General features: G+C 48.5%; 1 protein-coding gene across 5 annotated transcripts in view; it reads left to right on the forward strand.

Moving 5' to 3' along the window:
• The first annotated feature begins 806 nt into the window (after positions 1 to 806).
• Positions 807 to 19,719, forward strand: part of FOXN2 (forkhead box N2) — a 38,368-nt gene continuing 19,455 nt past the window's right edge. For 2 of the 5 annotated variants that reach the window (XM_075749459.1, XM_075749463.1), the window contains exons 1-2: positions 807 to 946; positions 15,574 to 16,124. In XM_075749459.1, coding sequence (XP_075605574.1) covers positions 15,588 to 16,124 — 537 coding nt within the window. In that variant the 5' untranslated portion in view covers positions 807 to 946; positions 15,574 to 15,587. Of the gene's footprint in view, positions 947 to 2,463; positions 2,578 to 3,051; positions 3,072 to 3,097; positions 3,246 to 15,573; positions 16,125 to 19,719 lie in introns of those variants that run through there. The other 3 variants (XM_075749460.1, XM_075749461.1, XM_075749462.1) reach the window with 3 other exon arrangements.

Genomic DNA, 19,719 nt, shown 5'->3' on the forward strand with positions numbered 1-19,719 from the left:
AAAACCCCAAAACTGGTTCCTGCTAATGTGGAGTGGGGGAATTTCCTTGAAACACGTTCCCATCCTGCCTTATAAATAAAATTACTGCAATGCATCACAAGGCAGGTGAAAGCCGAGCGTCCTTCAGAAAGCAAGGAAACCTTGGAAGGGCGAATAAACTTTTTCACAGCAGCAGATCGGCCGCAACCCAAAATTTCTCTCTGCGAGCGACTTCCCAAGGTCCTCTTTATTACGCTGTAAAACTGCAAGTGTACGCAGGACTGTAAAACCCCGCTAAGCAAACAGCAAAGTTCTCCTCCTGAAAAAGCTTCAAGCCGAAGCCACGAGTGGAGGACAATGCGCTACAAGGCAGAGCAAACACGGCTGCGGCTTCACCTTTGTTAAAGAAGAGAAAAATAAATAAATATTAATAATAACGTTTAATGGCATGGGAGAAATGAAAAAAATTGGGGGGGATGGGGGGAAAAAATAGGCAAAACACGGGTGATTGTGAATGTGGGAGGGGAGAGGAAAGGGAAGTGAAACTAAAAGGAGGGGTTATGTTTTAAATTTGGGTGGTTTTTTTGAAGCGGGAGGGGGGTGTGTGTGTGTGTTATGGGGAGAATGGAAACTTTTCCCGGCAGGCGAAGATGTTCGGGGGCTGGTGGGGGGGTGCGGGGCATGGAACCCGCTCGTAGGTCGCACCGCCCCGTCGGCCCCCGGGGTGGCGGCGGTGCCTGCGGCACCGCCGCCACCCCGGGGGCCGACGGGGCGGTGCGGGAAGGCGGTACCGGCGACGAGAAGGGAGGTGTGTGTGTGTGTGTGTGTGTGTGGGTTGTTCCCGGTTGCCATGGGAAGGCGGGGTGGGCGGTGCCGCCGCCGCTGCGCAGGGAGCAGCTGCTCCCTGACACATCCCCCCGCTGCCATATTGTGTCCGCGCTGCCGGCCGCACGGCTTCATGACCGCGGTGAGTGGAGCCGGCGCTCCTTCTCTTTTCCCCCTCCACAACCCCCTCCCCCAATATCCCCACGCCTGTTTTTGTTGCTTTTTCTCCTTTTTGTGGTTTAGTTTGGGGGTTTTGCGAGGTTTGGGGCGGGGGGGGGGGGGGGGGTTGGGTTGGGTTTTTTTATTTTTTAACGCTGTGGACAGGGGTTCATGGGGGTAATGGGAAAACGCGGGGAACGGGGCGGTGGGGCCCGGTGGTGGTTGGTGCACCCCCTCGGGGATGCTGCGCCCCACGCGTGGACGCGGAGAAGCCACCCGCCGCCTCCTCCTCCCCCCGCGTGGGGCGCTTCCTCATCAACTGCTGTGGATGACGATGCGTGGGGACGGTGCGTGGGACACCCCCCCCACCCCCCACGCGGCGGCCGTGTCGGGATCGGGGCCACCTTCTCCCCCCACACCCCCTCCCGGCAGTTCCTCCTCCCGGTTCTGCGGTGCTTCCGTCCGTCCGTCCGTCTGTCCGTCCGTCCGCGGGTTTTACGCGCATGACCTCCCACGGCAGCGCAGGCCCGCGCTTCTTAGCGCGGTTTCCAGAGTGGGGTGATGGAGGGAGAAGGGGCCCGGCCCCTCGCCTCCGGGTCAGCGCAATAAAACCCTCAAGTGGTTGATTTAACTAATCGAACACGTTTTTTGACATTATTTCGGTGCCCCCCCTTGTCCCAAAAAAATAGGTAGGAAGCACCCCGCGGGCGTGCGAGGGGTCTGTGGTTTGCAGAGGGGAAGGGGGTGATGCGTTACGGGTGTCCCATATTTTGGGGTAGAACGCTGGAAATTGCTCATGAAGTGCTCGAGGCAAGGCTGGGATGTGCACGTGGCCCTCGGGAGTTTTCAGGGGTTTTTGGTGGAGTTGGGCAGTGAAGCGCGGTGGCAGCTGAGGAGCAGCATCCTATTGCCCGCCTGACTGACTGACTCCTGCTCCGACGCACAGATGCTTCTGGTCTCCCAGTTTTTACGGGAGCGGAAACTGGCTTTTGTTGGTAAAGATTTGGGTTCTGACAAGGCCCAAACAAAGAGTAAAGAGGACAAAGAGTAAAACCAGAAAATAAGGAGTAACCTTGAGTGGGGCCGAGTAAACTCACCTCTCCGCATTGGTGCCTGCTTAGGGATGGACGTTATATGCAAAATGTAAAGTTAAAAATGCTGAATTATGTTTGACTTGAATGCTGTGAAGGTACCTTGATTAGGTTTGTGGCTAACTTGTGAAGTCAAGATGATTTTATACATGCTATACTACATATATACACACACTCTCTTCAAATCTTGTTATTGGTGGACTTATGTTGAGATGGACTTTGGTAACAGGTGGGTTGTAAAGTATTGATGTGCGAATCATTTAACTTCTGCTGTGTTTCTTGGTTTGGGGTCCTTTTTACCTCCTAGAAGTCCGTTGTGGTGCTACATCTATGCAAGATACATTAAGCTGCCGTTATGTCAGAAAACTTGAACTAGTTTGCAGTTGTCTTTTTCTTTTTTTCTTGGCAGGTGCCAGCTCACATTTTCCAAGCTCTGCAGAAGATAGCTGGACACATCAGCTCTGAACTGAAACAATTAACGTGGCACAGAGCTTGAGCTAATGAACTTAAGCTGAGCACCAGGGTATGTTTCTGAGCTCAGCCGCGTGCTGCTGCAGCGGTTTGGCTTCTGCTGGGGGCTCGCTTGTGTCCAGCTGCGTGACTTGAGTTTTGTAGAAATAGGGAGGAGATGGCGATTCTCACATTGTATGTTTGAGTATATACAGAGGTGTAGGACTTTTCTGTGCTCTTAGTCTTTTTGTTTTCCCAAATGCAACCGTAAACTGAGTGGTGCTGCTGTGCGTGGTGTTTATGCTTGCAGAGCGTGGTGGTGATGCTGCGTTGGCTCTAGCTGCGGCACTGACGTGGGGAGCCGGGGCTGGAGGGAGCCGGAGGCACCGACCCTGTATTGCTTCAGGTGCGCGGTCCTGAGCGCTCTTGGGGACCTTGCTGGAATAAAACTCGGCTGATGTCTTCGTTGTCAGCATCTTGACCAGAGGATAAAGTTGTGACCTCCTTGGGTGCTGCCACCGAGGCTGTACTGCTGAAGGAGCTCCGCGGGGATTGCTCAGCCCAGAAGTAAGATATCTTTTTTTATCCAAAAGGGACACCAACCAAGGAGCGTGCTGCCTCAACAGCTCCAACCGCTACCGGTTTTCTGCTTGAGGAGCCTCCCCGTGTCCTCCGGGGAGCTCGGGATGGAAGGTGCCAGCATTGCCACCAACTATCTCGGTGTCAGGATGTGCCAGTCCAGTAAGTAATGCAGCAGATACAGGGACGTGTAATGATCCTGTCAGACTAGAAAAAGGATTGCCTGGCGAGCGACTGTAGTGCCTGGGAAAGAAGGCAGAGGCTTAGGGACATGCCAAGCTCATTTTTACCATCTTTATTAGCCATAGGCTCTGCCTGCTCAATGCAGTCGGCTTGAAAACTTGACGCCTTGAGCAAAGTCGGACTCTTTTGGTGAACGAGATGGTTTCACACCTGAAGCTGCTGTGTATGGATTTAGTTTAAACTGATGAGAAAGTGATGCAGTTCTTGCACGGAAACATCGGTTCCTATAAAAACAGCGAAAGTTTTGATGCTGGTTTCACTAGGGTTGTAATTCCACCTTCCTCCCCCATTCTCGTTGTTGGGGTTAAAAGGAGCTGGTATTTATGGGAGGAAATATCCCAGGTGCTTGGGAGGTTTTTTTCCAAATACAAGTTCATGTTATGAATCAGAATGAGCCGGACAGCAGGATTACAGCTGGTGGGGTGACAGAAACTAGGAGCGTTGGGAGGAGTGACAGTGTGCCTACAGCCACCGCTGCTGTGCATCTCTTACACTGTTCCCTTCAACAGGGTAGGCTTACTGCACCACCGCGGTGCAAAACCAGCTGTGTGAAATACAGCTTTCCTTTCCGGGCTGTAAATCAGTGAAAAGCAGCCTTTAGTCCCTGTGAGGAAAGGCTGTCAGCGGTATGGATGCATACTCACTACCTTTCAGCACAGGTGTAAATTCTGTCCATTTTATTCCATGTGGCTCCTTGAGTTATCTTTTTATGGCTGTTGCCGTTCCTCCCCTTCCCGTTAACGAGGTGGATTGTGTATAAGCTCATCTGTAGGATATCACTGCATTGATTGTAACTTTTTTTGAGGGAAGTAGATGGAGGCAGCGAGTGCCTCATCCTAGCGCGTGTGCCTCGCCGCTCGACAACTGAAATGGTGTTGGGCAACTTCCTGCACCGAGACGCTGCTGTCAGCGGTGCTTGGTGACTCACGTCAGCAAGCGGCTTCATCTCTCGACAAGTGCGCGCTTGCAGGCTGCAAACCCCATCCGCATCCCGGTGCAGCAACTGAGAGGGTCAGTTTGGGTGCGTGTGGCGTGTCCCTTCCCAGATCCAACAGCATCCTTGGCTCCTGCAGAAGACGCCCACAAGTAAAACAAGAAAACCCTGAGATGCTGCTTCATTTTTTCTCCAGCTGGACCTTTACGTGTGATACGTGTTTATTTTGTTCCCTGTCAAATCACGTGTGCCTTCTGACTTAGTACATGCTGTGCAATGATAAACTTTCTATCTCTTCCTCACCATGCTGGGTAAAAGCACACACTGATGCTCTGGGGTACTTGCAAAATAGAATTTATGTCAGCAAGCGGGACACAGCTTGCCCGTGCTTCGGTAATAAATGACGTGGTATGGAAGAAGTGCTGTGTGATGCCAGCCAGCATCTTCATGACCCCTGGTACTCTGCCTCCTCCCTGTAAAATGTTACAACTGCAGAAGCACAAGGGTTGGATCACACTCGCTTTTGAAGAATGCTGCTGGGTGCTCCTCAGCGCCAAGTGCCCGGAGATCTGCGCTGTCGGTCACCGGGAAGACTAGCTGTTAGTTGTGGATGGGGTGGACATACCCGTGTTACCGAATGGTTGCTCACGTACAAAGACCATTTTAAGAGAAGTCTGGAATTTGTGCAGACAAGAAGATGTACACCAAAAGTCAACGATGTGGTTTTTGACTTTTTTTTCTCCTTCTTCTTTTCCTAGTGCTTTCAGGTTTTTTTCTGTGATGTTCAAATTGGACTTAGAGCCCCCTACTTTTTCCTCAAAGGTTAGGGTATGTTAGGGACACCCTTAAATTGGCTACACCATGCTGCTGCAGAAATCTCCCCCTACCCCTGCCCTCCGCACCCTCTGTAAGGATTAGATTATACATTGGGGATGTTTTCACCCAGTTCCTGCTGGCAGAAAATCGTAATACAATTTACTCGGGTGAGCGTTACCCGTGCACGTTGGCTGCCTTGCAGGATGGCAGCTGTGGTCTAAGGTGGTCTAATCCTGTTCTCTGATCTTGCTCACGGGATGGGTTTGAAACACAGGGCTGGGCTGAGATCAGGTCTACAGCCTCCAGCTGCGGCATGTACAGCCGTGTGCTGGCCTTCCGCTTCGGCTGGTGACAAACCCGCTCTCTCTGCATCACAGCCGCAGACCAGCACACCTCGATGTGCCTTTGAACCGCATCATTGGGTACCTTTGACTTTATTGGAGTGACAGCATTTTCCATCTATTAAGCGCTGAGTGGGTTGTGCTCGATGTGGGTCATGCTGCTCGATAGTCGTGTTATTTTGCTTACGCGTTTGTCTGGGTGTCCCACCAGTGTGTGTCGTATGAATTGCCATTGCGTTGTCGACTCTGCGACGAGTGACCATAAGTATTCCTAAAACCCATCTCCTGCAGCTTATCTTGATACCATGCTCAGACTTCGTTTCTTCTCTCAGATTATTTTTGGTGCATTCCTATCTTGTAGTTTGTAGCTACTTCTAGTTTCCTGATTCACATGTGGGCCCCTGTTTGCTTCCTTTTTAACACTTGTTTGCTGCGTTGTATTGTGCTTAGATTTGGGGCAAGTGTGTGATCGCCTAAAAGATAATTACTGGATGTGGAGAGAGCTCGGTGACTGAAAAACTCGCGCCAAGTAGAGCTGAGTGAGTGGGAGCTGGGAAGCTTGCTGTCAAACAGCAGCAGTTATCACTCATCCCTCATCCTCTGATCTGTGAGGACCATTGCTAGACCGGTTATCAGCAATTTTAGTTTTTTAGGCATGTTGAGTAGTCAAAATTACAAGGTAGTACGCTTTTGGGTTTTTGATCATGCTGTATGAGAAGTGTCAGATGGCATCTTGTACTTCCACTGTCGGGTTTTGCTAGCATGGGTGCCTTTCTTCTGTGTTCAGAGGAACTTGCATCTTGCAGGTGATCCTGCCCCTCTACTTCACTCTTGTGAGACCCACCTGGAGTACTGCGTCCAGCTCTGGGGGCCCCAGTACAAGAGACGTGGAGCTGTTGGAGCGAGTCCAGAGGAGGCCACGAAGCTGATCAGAGGGCTGGAGCACCTCTCCTATGAGGACAGGCTGAGAGAGTTGGAGAGTTCTTCAGCCTGGAGAAAAGGTGGCTCCGGGGAGGTCTAATTGCAGCCTTCCAGTATCTGAAGGGGCCTACAGGAAAGATGGTGAGGGACTGTTTATCAGGGACTGTAGTGACCGGACAAGGGGTAATGGGTTTAAGCTGAAGGAGGGTCGATTTAGATTAGATGTTAGAAAGAAATTCTTTACTGTGAGGGTGGTGAGGCACTGGAACAGGTTGCCCACAGAGGTTGTGGCTGCCCGATCCCTGGAAGTGTTCAAGGCCAGGTTGGATGGAGCTTTGAGCAATGTGGTCTAGTGGAGGGTGTCCCTGCCCATAGCAGGGGGGTTGGAACTAGATGGTCTTTGAGGTCCCTTCCAACCCAAACTGTTCTATGATTCTATGATTCTGTGATTCTGTAGCCTTCCATCTGAAGGTGTACCGCAATGTACAGACCCTGTATGACAAACTGGACCATTTTTCTATATAAGAAACCTGCTTGATGCAATTGTTCCAGTGTGGGGTCACCGTCTAGAAGAAAATATAATTTTATGCCACAACCATTATGAGCAGGATTATTCTGATAGAGAGTAAATTCAAAACAGAAAGCCAAGTTCAACAGTTACGGAGTAAAATTAAGAGCAAGTTGGCCTGGGCGGTGAGCACAGTGAAGAGCATCGCTTTGCTGTGCCTGGGGCTCTGGAGGAAAGCTTTGGGTTCAGGAGCACGAGCTGGGAAAGGACAATCGGTGACAGCTTTGCGATCACGAAGTTGTACTGGGAATGTGACGGTGGCTTTGTGCTACAGCTCCGATGTTGCTTTTAATTTAAACCTTGCAGAAGGGTCACTTGGGGTGAAGCTTCAAATTGTTGGCTTTCAGCTGAAAATCAGAAGTTCTGGTACTTTAAGGTTGAAGAAGGCAGAAAAGCCGGATGGAAAAGATAGCATTATGTTTTCTAGTGTCAGTAAATTGGTACTGACACCAGCTGAAATATAGCTATATTCACTTCTATTTCAAGAGGATGGTAGAGAAACACGTGGAAGAGTTACTCTGGAAAGGGAATTAGCATCAGAATTACTTTGCAAGGCATTTGCTCAAATGGCTCACTTGTGAACATATCAATGGCTTACATTTTTTTGCATTTTAGTCCATTTAGCAAGCAGTGTACTGAATTTAAGGAACATGACCCAAAGGCATCTTTTGAAAAGCTACTATTGGCAGTAAAGCATTTTTCTTAAAAGCACTCCCCCCCCCCCCCCCCCCCAATTTTCTGTGACACTGAGGGTTTTTCTTGATAGTTTAGATTTCACTGCTGTTTGGTTGGGTTTTTTTTTTTTTCCCACTTCCCAATTTCTCTGTTAAACTTTTTCATGTGCATGTTTTAAATCTGAGGCACAGGGAACCGAGTCCAACAGTGACTGCAGCCTTTGGAAAGGCTTCACAATTGCAAAGTCCCTGCAGGCATTGCTGGAATAAATGGCCCAAAGGCTCAGGGCCGTGCACAGGGTCTGGATTGGGATCTGGGCATGTCTTGAGTTTATGTATCATTTTCGTCTCAGATATTTATTTCAATCACAAACCCACTTGTGGGTGTGTATATGTGTACTTAATAAAAAAATGAAAACTTTTCATACAAGTTAGATCTCGGATGAAATCTCTGCCTCTCACTCCCTGCCCTTCCCTGGGCTATGATAAGGGTTTAATCCCATCCCTTTTTAAATTTAGCAGCACTTCTTAACTTTTCCTAATACCGGACCTTTTAATTGGTTTTTGTTACTGGTGTTTTCTTCCCCTCCCTGCCTTTAATTAGATCAGAGAGAGTGGGAGAATATTGACATTAAAGGGGCATTAAACTGAGAGAGGCTTGGAAGTATTTCAGCGAATACCTGGAAACCCTCTCTTTGCCTTTGAGCCTACCAATGCCAAGGTCAAAAAGAAACCCCAGAGTTTAGGGTTTGTCTGGTCCTTTGGGTTTTTGGTGGTTTTTTTCAGGCTGGTTTCAAGTAGCCAATAACCAGCTTTATAACGGGTTTTCAAACAATTATTTTTAATTTCCTCTTGCTTTGCAAGCCAAGAGGAGCGGGAAGGGCCCCACCTGCCATGGGTGCTGTCCCGGGGGAGCATCTCTGGGTGCCTTTTGTCGCCAGTGGGTGCAGCTGCCCGTTCTTCTCCTCTGCAGACAACGGGTCCTGGCTCGCTGAAATCTATGGCCGAGAGGCTGTTTTGTCCCCGGGAGACCGTAATGCCTTTAGTTGTCTTGGATACGTGACATCATATACTGTTGTAATCAAATATAGGCCTTTTGTAGGGCTGGCGGGGGGATTTTGGGCTGACCTCCAGCCTGCCGAGCTGCCCGTGTGGGGTGGGCAGGGGATGGAGCAGGGCAGCCTGAGACAAAGGACACAAGGGAAGGGGGGGAAGGTTAAATTAATGGGGGGGAAAAATGGTCTGGTGTCATGCTTTTAATGCTCCCGGTCAAGCGGATGTGGTGCTTTTTATCGATGGGCTTTCACTAGTTGTGCCAAGATGGTTTTTTTTGTTGCACTTCCCTCTAATGCACAAAAACTTATAGCTGGTCCTGCACTGTGTGCATGCTGGCTTGGAAGTTTATCCTAAACTTGTGTAGGTGAGTGGTGACAGTCATTTATTTGTGTGATCGTTGGGCTGTTTTCACAACACGATACCTACACTGGTGTATTTTAAGTCAGGACAGTCCCTGGTGTCAATACGTTTCCCATAAATGCGAGGGAATATGAAAAATCAATAGAAGAGTTTGCTATTGCTATAATTGCTTATATGCAAAGGCACATACCAATCTTTTAAAATACTCTCTGAGAGCGTGTATATGTTAGTACAAAAGTTGGGTGTAGAGTATACAAATGCCCCAGCTCTGTAACTGAGGCTGCACGCCCCGAGCTTGTTGCAGAGAGCATGGTTGCAGAGCTGCTGTCATTAACGTAAGTGTGATATGGCTAAAAATCTCTTTTCCTGGATTAAAATCATATGCTACTCCTCAGACTTAGACAATGCCTGGTAAGATTTTAAATTTTTTTAAAAAAATACATTTTTAAATCCTGAGGGAAATTACTGCACCATTAGCAGGTTCCAGGTCTTCCCACTACTAGAGGAGGTGACCTAGTTGCTCGGCTGGTCTTACGGAAATAAATAAGTACATTTCGCTGTGGAGAAGGTTGTCCTAACCTGGGGCACTGATGTTGCGTGGATGCCAAATGGCACCTTTCATCTGACGCCACTGGAGAGCGAAGAAGGGTCAAGCAGCAGCAGCAGCTCTGCTCAGACACTAACTTGGCATGGACAAGGCTGTGACGTCTTTTAATGAAAAGGCTGAATTTTTTCTTGTTGGGTTGATGAGACCAGGCACGGTGACCCTGGTACTAAAATGACGTCTTCACTGTTACCCGCAACACTGCTGGGTTTGGAGAAGATTTTCAGCCTGGAGGAAAGAAGGCTCTGGGGAGATGTAATTGCGACTTACCAGTACCTGAAGGGGGCCTACAGGAGAGATGGTGAGGGACTGTTTATCAGGGAGTGTAGTGACGGGACAAGGGGTAATGGGTTTAAGCTGAAGGAGGGTCAATTCAGATTAGATGTTAGACAAATTCTTTACTGTGAGGGTTGTGAGGCACTGGAACAGGTTGCCCAGAGAGGTTGTGGAGGCCCCATCCCTGGAATTGTTCGAGGCCAGGTTGGATGAGGCTTTGGGCAACGTAGTCTAGTGGACGATGTCCCTGCGTGCAGCAGGGGAGTTGGAACTAGATGATCTTTAAGGTGCGTTCCAACCCAAACCATTCTGTGATTCTATGAAGATCAGTTTTGGTGGGATGGAGGTATCTGCTACGGCTTTGTCCCCTGGATCTGGACTCTGCTGGAGCTGAGACTTCTTCAAGAAGAGCTGGTGCAAAAAAAGTGTGCTTCCCTGCTTGCCTGAGAATATGCTCAAGTGGACTTCTAGTGTTGTTAACAGTTGGCCGAAGTTAAAGCAGCTTTGTCTTCATAAAATGTTCATGCATCAAAGCATTTGCTTCTGTTGTAGAACACAGTGGTGCTCGAGGTCTTCCATCAAAATGAAGTCACAGCTGGGGATGTACAAACCTGCTTTAACCCCAGCTGTGCTGTGCTAGGCTGAGGACCTTCCAGCCCCCGTAACCTTTCCCAATCTTAGGTCTTCAGTGAGTTTGAAAGAAGGTTGGAAAAATAGTGTCTTGTGACACTGAATATTCTCCTCTGGTCTGTTAGGGCTTCTCTGAACCTGACTGCTACCTGAATATGCCTGCAGCCTTCACTCAGCCCCTTTGGACCCAGGCTGTGCTGTTTGGGTGGTGAGCGGCCTGGAAGAGCAGGACTTCACTGGGCTTCGTGTGCTGGCTCTGCGTTCATCAGCAGGGAGGTCCTCTCCTGGCTTTTACTTGTGCTCTTGGGTGATGCCAAAAATTACAAGACTGCTGGAAAGAAGGTCGTCTCGCCTCATTTCTGATGTGCCCTAACTTTTATCTAAGCAACCTCTGTTGACTTTGCAGTTTTTTAATCTTCTTACCCTAGAATCATAGTCCTCTGTCTGTAATTACCATGCAAAATAACTGCTGCAGTACTTTGTATTTGAGTAGATGTTTTGGTTGGCTTTTGTTTTGAAGGTGCTTACAGGAGATGGGTGCTTCAATTCCTTAGGAGTGGGGTGCATGATGCCCTTAGGCTTTGAATACTTCAGCTTTCAGTTGCAAGTGTTAATTCTAATCAATAGCAGCGTGCTGTGTTACTCTATACAGATTGGTAGGGCAAAGCACATGGGACAGAGCATAAACTGTTGCACGTTTTTCAGAGGTACGCTTAAAGCATGTTATTTCTGCATTTTCATGGTTGCCTTCCGGCTCTGCTTGCGGGGCTGGGGCTGCCCCCGTGAGAATTGCAGCGAGTGTCTGGGCAGTCAACGCGCCAGCCGGAGAGGTTGGTTAAATGGTTGCCATCTGCCATCCTCCTTCAGAAAGAACTGGCTCAGGGAGAGCCGGAGGAGAGGGACAGGGAGTGTGTCTCAGCAGCTGAGCAGGTGCATGTCATTTGGACGTGGTTTTCTTGCAAGGCCCTGGAGTAGCTGAAGGGGTGGGAAGGGTGGCAGTAAGGGAATAAAGGAGTGGAAGATAAATTTCACTGAGTGGCCTTGCAACGCTCATGTGTGCTCTTAACCTCGCCTTTCTGCTAGGTTTCCCTCTCCCCTCCCTCCCTGTTTCACATCAGTGCTGCTAATTCACCTTGGTTGGGAGCGCTGTGGAGAGCAAGTCCTAGTGCCTACCTCTAACCTTGTTTGCATCAGCCTTTCTACCAGGTGATATTAGGAAAAAATCTGAGATTCCAAGCCTATATGGTTTTATCATGACTTCTGCATTGGAGAGCTTCTTCCGTACTCTTCTCGCGGTCTGCTTTCCTTGCTTTTACTGTGGCATTCCCACTGACTCCACAAAACCCTGCTAGCTTCCAACAAAGACAACTTTGGGTGAATCGCATGACCCTTATATATAAAATATTAAACCCCAAATATTGGAAGTGGTAATCTTGAAAACAGCAGCTTGGAAGCTGTGCTTTCACAGTCCCATCTGCTTATGGCCAAGCAGAGCACACATGGAGAAAAAGAAATTTTGAATTTTGGATGTCATTAAGGGTCTGCGGGAATGAAGAGGGGCTTTAGAGACCACGCAAGCTGACCACTTGTGTGTCTTCAGATACGCTCCAGTGGCACTGCTGAGGCTCCCCACCGGGCTGCTACAGGCAGAAAGCAGTGCTGTCTCAGCTGAATAGTTGTAGATGGTCCTATGGTCCTCATGGCCCTTGGGTGCTTGAGAGATGAGGAGGTCCTATGGTCCGCATGGCCCTTGGGTGCGTAAGAGATGAGGAGGTCCTATGGTCCACATGGTCCTTGGGTGCTTGAGAGGTGGGACAAACATTAACATGTATGTTAATGAGCCCATCTGTGGGGTACCCCTTGGAGTTGTCTAAGGGAAGGGCGAGCTTTTGATGGCTTTGCAGTCCTCTGCAGTAGGAAGGCTGCCAATGTTGGTTTCTTCTTCAGACTGATGCAGCAGCAGGCCAGAGTAAACCGGGCAGAATTAGAGGTTACAGTATTTTGGGATCAAGCAAAGCAAGGGTAGGTTAGCGTGGCATAAAGCACATTACGTCATGTCTTTGGGGCTGGCGTGATGCTGTCTAGGAACACTGGCTATCACCAAAATTATCAGTTGGTGGTACGCGATGTTACCGATCTCACTACTGCCATCACAATGGAGTTAAGTATTACTTCATTAAAATAACTCTTCTTGTTGCATGCTCTGCTGTTTCTGTATTTAAATTATCCTCAATGCAGCATTCGGTGCAGACCACTGGAGAACAGAACACCCTTTGAAAACTGCAGTAGTTATGGAGCTGTGATTTTTTTTTTTCTTATTTATTAGATGATGATAGTCTAATAATGGCCTTTATGGCTTTCTAGAAAAAATATTTTAATTTCTGCTGATGTGTTCACATAGAAGATGGGTGAACTAGGCACTAAGAAGGTAATATGAGACATGAGTTTTTGTAATGCGTGTAGTAAGAGAAATATGGCACTAGCCTATATTATTTACTGTAAGTATATTGCTTGCAAGTAATTTTTTTTTAAAGTAGGACATTAATTATTTTAATGATTCTCTGCTAACACATAATAGCATGCAAACAAATAGCTCATTGACACCACAAAGCCCACCTGATTTTAAGTGCCAGTTTAATAAGTTAATCTGTTCTTCTTCCTCTATATTTTTGAAAAGACTGTGAGTGTGAGTGTGAAAAGACTGTTTTGTGTTGTAAAACAAACTTTATTGCCCCATTTCACCAAAGGAATAAATATAGTGACATATAACTTGCACGTGTGTGTATACGTGTGCATATTCTTGATCTACTGTGCTGACTGAAGATTTGCAAAGGGATATTTCATGCAACATAAACCGAGTGCTAAAATTACTAATACACAGCTGAGAGGTGTAAGCTAGTACATAGCTGGCTAAAGAGGTGCTGAACAAGGAGGTAAAGTTACTTGTTAAAAGGAAAACGGTGCAACTCACATTGCAGCAGACTTGAGGTTTGTCTCACTGTGTGAATTTTATCACTAGCTCTTTGTTTGTTTTTTTTTTAATTTAAGAAAGGATTGAGAAAGTGACATAAGCATATGTATATATTGCTGTGTTTAAAGCCAGCAGTCACTGACTGCCAATATAAATCTGCTCTGATGGCTTGGGGGAGAAGTAAATTGTAGGGAGAGCAAAGCTATTTTTGACCAGCTATTTGAGCAGTTCACTTTAATTTTTTTTTTTTTTTTTTTTTAATGACTGAGCTGGTAGTTAATCACAGCCGTCCCTGCACTTAAATAGAAAATTTGGGGATGGTTTCCAGCACTGCTACTGATAAGCATAGGTGCAGGTGTTACTGTCAAAACAGCTTTGCAATAGCTGGTGCGAAAGCGTATGAGCAGATGAAAACAGGAGAAGAAATTGCTTGTGGGAAACCCGGTGCGTTTTCTGGGGGAGGCACAAATTCTGCACCCCACAGGCAGGGGCTGACAGGGCTCTGGCTCCTGGTGGGGAGTATAAAATGGATGTATCCTGTTGCCTTTCTGTGTCACCACATCATGCGCATGTCGCTCCCCTCCTCCAAAATAAGGAGGCCGGGCAAATACCTCTCCTGGGAGGCTGGGCAGTGTCATTGCACGGACACGGTGAGGCTGTCGGCGCTGTGGTTCTGTAGGTGGGACAGCCAGACTGCGTACATGAGCTAGCCAACTCCTTGCCTCTGCTTTGTAGGAGAAGATGGAAGTGCATGAAGTTTACTAAAGACTGTTGTAAGGAAATACCCAGTAACTGCATAGAGCTGTCTGGTGAGATGTGATATGGAAACTGTCCTAGTCTTGCAATTGAGCTCTTGCAGTAGGAGCTGGAGCATGAAACTAGAGCGATAGCACATGTACTGGAACAGGGAACTGGGTTTTTTGTTTGTTTGTTATCATTTGGGGATTTTTTTGGGTTGGTGGTGTTTTTACAGTTAATACGAAGTTCAGCTTTGCTGGTAAACTGCATCCATGGGCAGAGTCCCTTACAGTATAGCCCCTGTATAGATAGATGTACATACATGCAGACCACATCTTTGGACTGGTTTTGTTGGCCTGTACTTGTGGCACAGTTATGTTGGCCAAAGCTGTAGGTGCTGTGAAGCTGTAACGTGGTCACACCAGCAGAGGAAACAGCTGGTAGCATGCCATAGTTTGCTAGGTGACCCGTTTTAAAACTCTGTGAGCAAGAAGATGCTTTTTGTGAGTGTAATGCCTTGAAAGCATGGGTGGCCTGTTAGACCGTGCATTCTGGGTGGCAGTTTTTAATAGATATAATTTTATATTTTTTTTTTTTTTAATTTATGGAAAAGTTCAAAGCAAGTGGTCAGCCATTAATGCTGCAACAGGTCTGAGCTGCCACCCCAGCAGATGGTCCCTTCCCGTTGAGAGCTGGTCCTGCCTACCCTCTGCTCTGCGGGGGGGGTTAGAACAGCAAGCCCTGGCGGGAGGGGAGAGAAGGTCTTTCTGACCTGGGTAGGTCTGCAGGATCTAGCTGACTTGATGGGCTGGCCAGACCTTTCCCCGGTGGAAACAGAGGCAGTACTTGGGAATGGCTGTGACTTGTTGGGGGTTGTAAAGACTTCATTTGCACTGAGACCACAACTTCACTTTAAGCTGATTTGAGTTTTGCAACTTATTTTTTAGTCTTTGGGCATCAAAGTCAAATGCTTCTAAATAGGGTCAATTTACAATATAATGAGTATAACTGAAGAGTTAATGTGAGACCTGAATGGATTACATCCTGCCTCTTAAGGTCTTTTTCAGATTTCAGACGTTGACATCGAAATAGCCATTATTTGTGTGTCCAGAGTGGCGTTTCAGGATAGATACAGCAGTTTCCAAGTGCTTACCATAAGTGCTGATAATAAACTGGGGGGAGTTAACACATGCTCATGAGATTACTGGGGGCTCCTGTTGGACCCTGGCTCTCATCGGTGATGACAGTATTGTGGCACAGCGTGGGGATGGTACAGCCCTGTGTTTGGGTTTGGTGGGCTGCCACTGAACGTGATTTTGAAGGTTTGCATTGATTTCTGATGATGTGCTTTGTTGCAGACCAATAAAGCTAAATGGGTCCAGTCACTGGAATGACGCCGGATAAGAAAGCTGAAACGCCAGGAGCAGAAAAAGCTGCAGGATTACGGCAGTGTCACGGGATGGGAAGCTTGCCTGATGCAGGCGATGCCGGCAGGCCAAAGGCCACTGTGGTGGACAGAGATTCAGCAGATGACGAGCTCACGAATTTGAACTGGCTGCATGAAAGTACTAACCTTCTAACAAACTTCAGCCTCGGAAGTGAGGGTCTTCCAATCGTTAGCCCCTTGTATGACATTGAGGGCGACAGCGTGCCATCTTTCTCGCCGTCCTGCTACCAGAACCCCGAAAAAAAATCCTCCACTTCCAAACCCCCTTACTCTTTCAGCCTTCTCATTTACATGGCGATCGAGCATTCCCCCAACAAGAGCTTGCCAGTCAAAGAAATCTACAGCTGGATCCTGGAGCGCTTCCCCTACTTCGCCACGGCACCCACTGGCTGGAAGAACTCAGTCCGACACAACCTCTCCTTGAACAAGTGTTTCCGAAAGGTGGAGAGAAGCCATGGCAAGGTGAGACCTGGAGGGAGGGAAAGAGGTGGATCAAGATTGAAATTCAGGGGGAAATGGAGAAGACTCTGTTGTTATCAAGGACTTTTCGGTTTGTTTGTTTTCGCCTCCCTGTCTTTATTTGCGGCTGGAGATGATTCGGAAATGCCGCTTCTGACAAATCACAGGATGACAAAAGTCTCTTGGTTTTGATATTTAGTACTGACCTGGGTAGAGCTGTAATGCATCTGTTTTTAAAGCTGGCTAACGTGCTATTGCAAAGGATCCTGTTTCTACTTACTTATAATTTTGTTAGCCTGCAATACCCAGCCTGAAATATCAGAGGTCTGTCTTAGGATGTCTTTTTGCTGGAGCTTCTTAAGCTGGTACTCTGTTTTCCCATGCTGAAATTTTGGGGTGTGTTCCTCCTTCCCTGCTTTTTCAGCTCGGCCACGGCTGCGATTGCACTGGGAAGCAGCAGAGATCGTGGGATGCCAGGCAGCTTCCCTGCTTGGCTAGCACAGGTGTTGCCCATTTGGGTGCAGATGCGGTCTTCTGCTGGGCACCCTTGCTTGCAGGCATGCTGTATGTACGTGGCTGAGTGTTTCTTGGTCTGAAAGCTGTCTGGAATATTAAACTGACTTTTTCACCTGTGATCTTCTCTTACACTTAGCACAGCTCTAGCTTTTGAATAACTGTCTTAATTCCTGCTTTTAATATACTGTATTTCTGTAATGTCTGTCATAACATATCCATGTGTGTGTCTGCGTGGTGCAGAGACAAGCTTCACTTCTTAAAGTCAAGGATACTTTTTTTCCTCTACAAATTCTTTCTTCTTCTGACTTGCATGATTTTACTAGTGACTTCCTTCCTCCCCCTCTCATTTCCCATCCCATTCCTCAAAGAGCTGGCTCTGACTTAAATAAACCAACAAACCACATACCAAAATTCAACAAACAAATCCCGGACCCGTGTGCTCGGAGGTCAGCCTAAGTGGTACAGGCTTGTTATCAGAAATGCATGCAATGCCTGGCGTGCTTGACAGCCTCTCGCTGTAGATAGAGGTCCTGAAGCTGAGTGGGCATCAGGACGGACTGCCTGGTACTGGTAGGACTCAACGTCACCGCTTCTCAGTATCCCCGCTTTTACATGAAATTGCTAGGGTGTCGTTTTCCCAAGCAGCAGCTTTGCTCTGGGAAAAAAAAAAAAAAAAAAAGACTTTTTGCTGCTGTGTGGCAATTCCAGTAACTCCCCCATAGCCGAGGCCTTTTCATGGGGCTCCAGGTGCTGTAATGGAGCAGCGGAGATGCCGCAAGCTGTGCCTGCATGAATGACGTGGATCTGAGCAGCGACTGCACGCTGCTGCGGGTGGCCAAGGTGCCCTTAAAGGACTGGGTGGCTCTGTCCGGGGAGGGAGACACGAGTTTTAGAAGAATTAAGGAAGAGAAGGGAAATCTCCTAAATCGGTGTACAAGTTCCTGCTGTCTGTGGATCTGCCCTTTAAAGCTCAGCTGTTTCCAGCCTGGAAACCCTTATGGTTTAGGAGTTAACAGTCAAACCTCATGTCTTGGCATTTGGGTGGCAGGAGCTTGAGACTGCCCGGTCCTCTGCTGACCCTGGCAACTCCACCAGTATTGCTGGGCTCAGAGGGTGTCTTGCCGCTAGATGTGACATCTCTAGTGGGAAAAACAAAATGCAGAAGAGCTACCACCACTACCAATAAGGTGATGCTGATGCGCTCTGTCAGCATTTTCCCAGGGCTCCAGAGACTGAACAGCTCTCTAATTCTTAAGAACAGAAACTGCATTTACTAAAAAAAACCCCACCCTGAAAAAGCCCCTCCTGAAACTTTGCCAAAGCTTCCCCATTTCCAACACACAGTAGTTAAATCTTTACCCTCTGCCCTGCTTAGAAAAGGACCAGATGAGGGTACTCTTCAAATTCTTCCTGCAAAATAAGTCTGTGGTGCGCAACGGCACGTGCAGACTCCACAGGAGTTCGTCTGGCAGATGACGGGAATGTTGCAGACCCCTTTGGACGAGCTCCTCAGGTGTCACTTCTTGGAGCAAGCAGTGTGTGGTGGGTTGACCCTGTCTGGGGGCCAGGTGCCCACCAGAGCCGCTCTATCACTCCCCTCCTTCTCTAGACAGGGGAGAAAAAGTACAACGAAAAGCTTATGGGTCGAGATAAGGACAGGCAGAGATCACTCACTAATTATTGTCACGAGCAAAACAGACCGAACTTAGAGAGGGAATTCATCTAATTATTACTAAGCAAAACAGAGTAGAGGAATGAGAAATAAAATCAAATCTTAAAACACCTCCCCCCACCCCTCCCATCTTCCCAGGCTCAACTTCACTCCCGGCTTCAACCTCCGCTCCCCCCTCAGTGGCACAGGGGGACGGGGAATGGGGGTTACAGTCAGTTCATCACACGTTGTTTCTGCCGCTTCTTCATCCTCAGGGGGAGGACTCCTCTCATCGTTCCCCTGCTCCAGCATGGAGTCCCTCTCATGGGAGACAGTCCTTCACAAACTTCTCCAACGTGAATCTATCCCATGGGCTACAGTCCTTCACGAACTGCTCCAGCATGGGTCTCTTCCATGGGGTGCAGACCTTCAGGAGCAAACTGCTCCAGCGTGGGTCCCCCACGGGGTCACAAGTCCTGCCAGCAAACCTGCTCTGGCGTGGGCTCCTCTCTCCATGGGGCCACAGGTCCTGCCAGGAACTTGCTCCAGCGCGGGCTTCCCACGGGGTCACAGCCTCCTTCAGGTGTCTCCACCTGCTCCGGCGTGGGGTCCTCCATGGGCTGCAGGTGGAATCTCTATACCCCCTCATCCTCCTTCCATGGGCTGCAGGGGGACAGCCTGCTTCACCATGGTCTTCACCACGGGCTGCAGGGGAATCTTGCTCCGGCACCTGGAGCACCTCCTCCCCCTCCTTCTGCACTGACCTTGGTGTCTGCAGAGTTTCTTACATCTTCTCACTCCTCTCTCTGGCTGCAAAAGATCTCTCTAGCTGGTTTTTCTCTTTCTTAAATATGTTATCCCAGAGGCGCTGATTGGCTTGGCCTTGGCCAGCGGCGGGTCTGTCTTGCAGCCGGCTGGCATTGGCTCTGTCAGACACAGGGGAAGCTTCTAGGAGCTTCTCACAGAAGCCACCCCTGTAGCCCCCGCTACCAAAACCTTGCCACGCAAACCCAACACACAGCGGTAGCTTACGAGCTCATTTTGCTGCTCGTGTTGCCTGTAACCACGTGCTAGCTATGCCTCTCAGTGCTTCTCTGAGAGGGCAAGATATTTTTGTATTTTCTTCCATTTTTTCTTTGTTAATGGCATCTTAATTGTGTCTTGAAGGGAGCGCGTAGTCAGCTTTCTTCTATCCCAAGTGCCTGTGGAAGCAGAGAGGCCCACGGCACGTTGCATCAGAGGAGCATGATTTATTTTGTAACGTTGAGGTAAGAAGGGTTTTAAAGCCTTTCAAATGATTCTGGGCCCTGGTATTGGAAGAGTATAAATGTCTGGCAGGAGGGGAGGGTCTGTGTCCCCGCATCCCAGGCAGGCTGCTTTCTGACACCTCCCTGGCTATTGCCAGCCATCATCTCTTGGAGGTCTGGCTGC

This window comes from Balearica regulorum, chromosome 3 (genome assembly GCF_011004875.1).
Source record: "Balearica regulorum gibbericeps isolate bBalReg1 chromosome 3, bBalReg1.pri, whole genome shotgun sequence".
Classification (NCBI taxonomy): Eukaryota; Metazoa; Chordata; class Aves; order Gruiformes; family Gruidae; genus Balearica; species Balearica regulorum.